Genomic DNA, 7,412 nt, shown 5'->3' on the forward strand with positions numbered 1-7,412 from the left:
TATTTGATTTCATGTCTGTGGCTTGTACTTGATATATTTCAGTCCATTAAACCTTTTACTGCAGTAGGAGTTTTCATGCAGGACTTTTACTTGTAGTGGAGTATTTTTATATTGCTGAACTGGTACTTTTAATTGAGTACATAACATATATTATAAGTCTTCTGATGCAATGTAATATAGCTACTTTAATTTGTTTTTGTTTTTTTGTAATATTTTACTTTATATTGTAAAAAAAAGGCCCAAACGTCGACTTTGTCCTCTGACGTTCTTCTCTTATGTCTTGTAAAACATATATAATCGCACATTAACGTTTCAAATGATCATTTCCATGAAACGTTAAGTGTAAATTAAGTAAGAAATTCAATCTGCTTGTTGCTCTTTAAGTAAAGCCTCTGAGTATTCCTTTCTTGCACCACTGCAGCAAACGCAGAATAACCGGAGCTCAGCGGACCATGAACGCATCTCATTAATATGACATTAACACTACATTACCCACAACCCCCCGCGCTGAGCCGTGTTGTAGGAAATCCGCTTGCGGCGGATTATTGTAATCCGACAGAGGGTCTGTTCTGGACGACACATCGGATCACGACTGAAAAACAGCCGAAGCTCGGCGGCCTGACAGCTGCAGCTGGTCCGAGAATAAAGGGATAAAGCGGGGATATGATCTGACGCGCTGCCCGGTGCTCGGAGCTCCTGCAGGCGGTGATCGGCGGCGCCCGGAGCCGTTTCCTGGACATCTGACAGACGCTGACAGCCGCACCGCATCACCGCACCGCATCAGAGCAGAGAGGAGAAGCTTTAATTTTTCTGTTAAAGACATCTCCCCCCTTCTCCCTCCCTCCCCCCACCCGGGTCAGATCTAACTCCAGCCTAGCCCGGCTCGGCTCGGCTCGGCTCGGCTCTGCCGCGCTGTTCGCTCCGAGCCGCTGCGGACAAACCTACAGCTAGCGCGGCTAGCTCACTCCAGCTAGCGAGCTAGCTAGTCAGGAATTTCTCAAGTTTTAGTCAGAAATTCATCTAATTTTCTGACCTGCCGACACGGAGGGAGGATGTCGGCGAAAGAGCAGAACAAACTCTCCACCGTGGAGCGACCTATTAAAGGTATTTATCATTTATTTCTTTATTTTCTCTCCTCGGGTGCAGGAAGTTAACGGCGGCTACTTTGCTAACTGTGAGCAGCTTAACTTAACGCGCAGCCCCATTAACGGTTAATTTACTCGGGTTTTATTGTGCATCCCGGTGGATCACGGAGCTGACTGCCGCCTCTCCCCGTCCAGGGGGAGAGCTGGCCGGGTTATGCAAGTTAATCAATCCGGGGGCAGCTAATGAATTAGCCTTTAGCTTAGCGCTGCAGAGAGCCAGATGTCAGTTTGACATGAATCCGTGAAGCAGCCCACACATGCGGGGAGCAGCTTCACAGAGCCCCGGGCACCGGCTCCGGGGTCTGAACGGAGGGATGTGGGTTTAATCTCGGGGGGCTAACGTCGTGTTTTATGGTTGTGGATGTTTCAAAGCAGCGCTGCAGTATGTGTGTGTGTGTGTGTGTGTGTGTGTGTGTGTGTGTTGGCTTGAATATAAAGCGACCCTCCTTTTTTCCAACAGCTGTTTTGTAGAAAATGACTTTTTGAAGAGAAGAGATTCATTATCGGATGTATTGAGACAGTTTTATTGAGATACTATTAGTCCAAGGACAAGAAATCCCTTTTACATGAAACATTTTCTATTATAAAAATCTAAGAACATAAATCCCAGTAGTTACACCTGAAACATGAGTCGACTAATCAGGTAAATGTGAGAAATGAATCATTCTTCAAGTAAAAATGTCATATTTTTATATTTTATATTTAACATCTGCAAATTCCAGCCCATCAAATGTGAGGATTTGCTGCTTTTCTGTGTTTCATATCATTATAAACTGAATATCTTTGGGGTTTAGACTGCAGATCTAACAGAACAAGACAGTTTTTAAGACGTTATCTTGACCTATTAATAGACTAAACATTCAATCTAGTTATTGATAATACAAGATAGAGCTGAAACGACTAGTCGATTAATCGATTGAATGGCGCCATCAGACTCTTCGGACCACAACTGCGTCTTTCTAGCCACAAACTATCAATCAGCCCTCGAGAGACAAAGTTGATTCGTTAAGAGGTTGCTGTGTGGACAGAGGGCGCCACTGAAGAACTGAATGGCTGTTTTCACATTTCCAACTGAGACATTTTTAAAGATTATTGTATTGATTAAGATGAACCAACTTTCACTGCATCGAGCTACATTACCTTCTGTGGGCAAATGATTATTCCCAGGAAGACAATTACATTGTACCCAAATAATAAGCTCTGGGTCAGTAAATCCCTCCAGAATACTCTCAATCAGAAGTTTTAGCTTTCCATTAGGGGGACATTCACCAACAAAAGCTGGTTGAAACAGGAAATAAAACTGTGCAAAATACAGTTTAAAGACAAGTTAGAGGACGAATATAAGAATGGAATCAAATCTGTGGTGGGAATTCAGGACAAGAAACAAGGGATGTTTAACCCTGATACGTCCGACTCCGTCCTGGCAGAGAAGTTAAACCAGCACTTCAGATTTGATTCCCATCTTTTTATTCATGAACCGGCCGAGTTGCATCAGAGATTCAGATCCAGATTGATGAAATGGACGCCTGGAGAACTCTTGAACAGACGAATGTGAGGGGAAAAGTCTGACTGCATCAGCGTCCGACTGCTTTGTTCTTGTCTGGCATTTTCACATTTATTTCCCAGCTCTCTTTATCACAGAATAAAGTTCCCGTGTTATGCAAAGAAGGTGTCGGACGATTATCGCCCTGTGGCGCTTACCTCGTTAGCTATGAAAGGTTTTGAATGAATCGTGAAGAGGAGCTTGCCGGCCATGACACATTCACAGATCAAGCAAGGAAGAAGGTAGAAGATGCCACGGCAACGCTCCTGGATTTTGTTGTCGGGCACCTGGAGAGCAAGAAGACGCCTGTATGTGATGTAGTATTCTATCTTGCATCGAGGTTATATGTTGGCTGGTTGACTTCCTGACAATGAGGTCACAGAGAAGCCGTGTTAATAACACCTGACATGTTCTACAGGATCACCCGGGGGGGGGGGGGGGGGGTGCGTTTTGTCGCCCTTGTTAGTTGTAATCGACACCGTTTACTGCCAGAGTGCGTTTGAGTCGAGGTCGATAATCAAGTTTGCTGACGATTCTGTGATGTTCAGCCTCCTGCAGGACCACGAGGTGGGCTGTGGTTCAGCGTGGTACGATGACTCACACATGAAACTCAATGTCTCTGAGACAAGAGATGCTTGTCGACTTTCACCGAAACCCTCCTGTTGCTTTGATCAGTGGCATAGCTGTGGAGACAGAAAGCAGATCCGGGTCCTGGATGCCAAAATGACTCTCCATCCAAACTCTGACTCCCTCTGCACAAAAAAGCCAATCAGAGACAGATTTTCTGGAGAAAGTCGAGGGGTTTTAACATTGACAGAACGCTCCGGAAAATGTTTTAATCATCTTTTATTGAGTCAGTTTCAACTTTTTTAACAGATTTGTTGGTTTGGTTCAAAGACCAGGTCTTTGCCAGGAGTCCGTTGGACCCTGAACATCATCTTCATGCAGAGTTTTGACTCCGGCCGTCAGGGAGGAGTAGCAGCTCTTTCTCTGGGAAACGCCAAATCAAACAGATATCTGAGATCATTTGTTCCCTCAGCTGTCGGGCTCTTGAACAAGCTGGAGGCTCAGTAGTTATTACACACACACACTTAACAAAGGACGGATGGACTCTCAGTGCTTTTATAGCTCACTGCTACTTTATGATGATGAGATCTACAGTATGTTTATTATAATATTTATGACTTTTTATTTATTTTTTATTGATTGTGTTGACTACTGTTTGCAAACCAAATTGCCCCCTCAGAGACAATAAAGACAATTTAATCCAAATTATAGGAGCTGGAATCATTTTTCCTCAAATGACTCAAATCGATCAACCAATTATCAAAAAGTCGGAATTTCAACTGAACCGCCTACAAGAACCCGTCCCTACTTTCAGTCGCTACGGCAACAACAAAAACAACCCCCATAAACTCTAGTGTACAGGTGTGTCTGTGGAGCACCAACGCCTCACCTGGTCACACGTAGTCGACTCTTCGTCCTTGAAGCAAGTCGTGCAGGAGCTTCTACTTTTTTTCATCGATGCTGCCTGTTCAGCCTTTCAGCCTCCTACGTGATAATTATAAACGTATAATTACACCTCTCTAATCAACACTCCTTCTTTTCCATGCAGTGACTCATCATCATCATCATCACCATCTAAATGTTACAGAGCCGCCATGTTTGGTAACAGCTGTCAAAATAAAAGTCGAGCTGAAATGATGAAAGAAAATTAACCAGCAACTATTTAGATAATGAACTAATTGTATTTTTTACAGGCTCCAGCTGCTGAAATATGAATATTTGCTTGTTTTCTAAACCTTCTGGAAACATTAAAGTAAATTTTAAGATGTTTTTTTTTTAATTTGAAGTTGATTAATCGAGACGAATAATCTGAGGATTAATTGATAGTGAAAATAACTGTTAGTAGCGGCATGTGATTGAGTGTGATATTATATGTCAGCTGATAAATGGCAGGAAATGGACGCAAACTTTCTAGACGGAACATTTGTAATTAATTCAAGGGAACCTTATAAAAAAATATGTGATCGTGCGGTCCTGGAATATAGTTCAACATGCTTTTCATGCATAGTTGTCAGAATATAATCTGAGTTTACAGGCGTGAACAGTGTTTGGGTGTGACGCTAACCAGCAGGCGTGTGTGATCGGCTCAGTGTGTCTGGAGGCTTTAAGAGTGTAAACCTGCAGGAGAGAGTGAAACCATTAAACCTGCCTTCTTAAAGCTGCTGGTCAGTCAGGAAACCATCACACACACACCAACACACACACACACACACACACACACACACACACACACACACACACACAGGGATCAGCTGTGGCTTCTTTACCTTTTTATCTTCTCACTTATAACATCACAATAACTTCTACTCTTTTATCTCGACATCATAACCGTGTGAAACTTTTAACAGACAGACATCAAACATGACACGTCGACATCGACCATTCTTACAACCTCAGATCTTTATTTCAGAATCATCAACTTTTCCCTCCAGTAGATGTTGTTTTTTTTCAGCGTGTGAACAGGAAGTGTTGAGAAACAAACGCAGCGTCACTGTCACTAAACGTATTGATCCTCGCCGGCTGATACAGGACAATTACAATCAGAGCGATCGAATCAATGAACATGTTGGTCGGGTTCTATCGATACATGTTCTTATTATATCCCTCTATATGTAACACAAAGACAAGAAACATTCAGATTTATATCTTTAGGTTTTTTTTTCTCTGTTTAAAGAGTCTTCCAGTGTGTTGCTATTATCAGTGATGTGTTGCAGTTGGACACTTTATTTGTTATGACACACAACAGCGGCCGGCTTCATTTATGGTTCACTGGAAGTGTTGTAGAAAAAAATGTCAACACACCGTTTCTGTCAGACTGCCACCTATGTGTGGTTGTGACTGGTTCATTTATCTATCTGAGACAGATCGGTGAAAAGTTTTTAATGCTTTAAACTTCAGCTTTCATCAGGGGGACAAGTATTGTCGTGTCACTGAGGGTCCTCACAAGTATGGAAAGATGAACCCTGTGTGTGTGTGTGTGTGTGTGTGTGTGTGTTTGCTGTGGCGTGTACACACCGATGGATCTGCTCCGGCCTCTTGGCTTAGTTACCGCTGGTAATCGAATCAGTCGGTCCAGTTGCATCGCCTGGCATGTGTAATGATTCTGTCCTCATCCATGATTGATGGACCTGGACCTGGTGTAGTGTCCTGTAGTGGGCCCTGGGACGGAGGGGGGGTGGGGGGGTCCTGTGTCCTGTGTCCTGCTGATGACACCGTGCTCTGGGCTCCTGCTCGTCTGGCCCGGGGGTGGTGGGGGGGGGGTGGTGTGGGTAATAAAGACACGACATGTTGTTAATAAAGCAGTTAGACTAACAGGAAGTGAGCCGGGGCCTGAAACAGTAACTGAATTACTGACGCGTGACGGTTTGAAGCCTTCATGCAGCTTTTTTAAAATGTTCCAGCTGCTTTTTAACTGGTTCACCTTTAAAACAGTCTCATCACTTTATATTCCAGTAGCTCAGTCTTTATTTCTCAAACTCTTTAATGTCCTTCTGGTACAAACCTTAAGTTACTGCACTGTGCAATGTACAGAATATAAATACACACACATAGCAAACCTCAAGACAAGACAGGATGTAACATCACTCACTGCTGCGTCTCACAGCTGCAACCAGCAATTATTATCATTATCAATTCATCTGCCAATAAACGATGAGAATCTGGTGGTTCAAATGTCCAAACAACAGTTCAAAGATATTCAGTTTCATATCGGAAATGATGAAGAAAAGCAGCAAATTATCACATTTGACAAACTGACATTAGACAGAATTTATACAGAGTTTATTACTCTGGTTTGTTAGAACCTGTTCATGAATTATTATGTCTTAAAGTCCATGTAAAGGAAATCAGGGCCTGAAATCCCGACTAGATGACGCCGGAGCCGCTGGACCTCCTCTAACAACATAATAAATAGTTATAGTGTTGGATAATCCAGCTGTTACTGGTGAACGGGGCTGTTTCCGGTCAACAGTGGCGGCTGTACGCTAGCCCCGGCTGTACAGCTGGGAGGTTCCAGCAGAGTCAGTATTTCACCTAAAAACTGGACGTGAGACGCTTTTACTCCAAGAGTTACGGCCTCAACGAAGCCGCCGAGGACTCTTCATCAGAGAAACTTTAACACCGAACAATTTATTTAACATAACGATTATCGATGATGGTTCTCTTGTTAACTAGTCACTAATGTTACATTTTTACTGAAACATAAATATGTGCTGAATTAAACAGCGGCTCCTAACGAGGCCTGTTGTAAATGATATAGGAGCGTTGTTAGCTTAGCGGATTTATTTCAGCGCATTTTATATACTTGACAACTTTTTTTTAATCATTCAAATTTGGCTGAGTGGTTAATAACACATATTTCTGTGATGTGACCAACACATATTTATCATCGCTTCACGCAGACTTGAACTGATTTAATAACAGCTGGATGTCTTTCTTTGTGAAAGCGCGGCGAGCGGCTGGTGACCGGCTGGCAGAGAGAGAGAGAAGTGGATCAGTCGATAGTCTGAACCCTGAACGGATGATTTAATGACGTTCAGACTGTCATCAAGCTGTTTCAGCTGCAGCGAGTCAATCATCCTCCTGACAGCAGCGTTGGCTAGTTAACATCCAGACCGGAGCAGCAGCAGCAGCGCAGGAACGTTTGTGTGCAGAGCAGC

General features: G+C 43.3%; 1 protein-coding gene across 2 annotated transcripts in view; it reads left to right on the forward strand.

Annotated features, from left to right (window-relative positions):
• The first annotated feature begins 510 nt into the window (after window positions 1-510).
• Window positions 511-7,412, forward strand: part of ppp3ccb (protein phosphatase 3, catalytic subunit, gamma isozyme, b) — a 35,188-nt gene continuing 28,286 nt past the window's right edge. The window contains exon 1 of one of the 2 annotated variants that reach the window (XM_067573445.1): window positions 511-1,104. In XM_067573445.1, the coding sequence (XP_067429546.1) occupies window positions 1,053-1,104 (52 nt within the window). In that variant the 5' untranslated portion in view covers window positions 511-1,052. The remainder of the gene's footprint in view (window positions 1,105-7,412) is intronic. The other variant, XM_067573444.1, reaches the window with a different exon arrangement.

Source organism: Thunnus thynnus, chromosome 19 (assembly GCF_963924715.1).
Source record: "Thunnus thynnus chromosome 19, fThuThy2.1, whole genome shotgun sequence".
Lineage (NCBI taxonomy): Eukaryota > Metazoa > Chordata > Actinopteri > Scombriformes > Scombridae > Thunnus > Thunnus thynnus.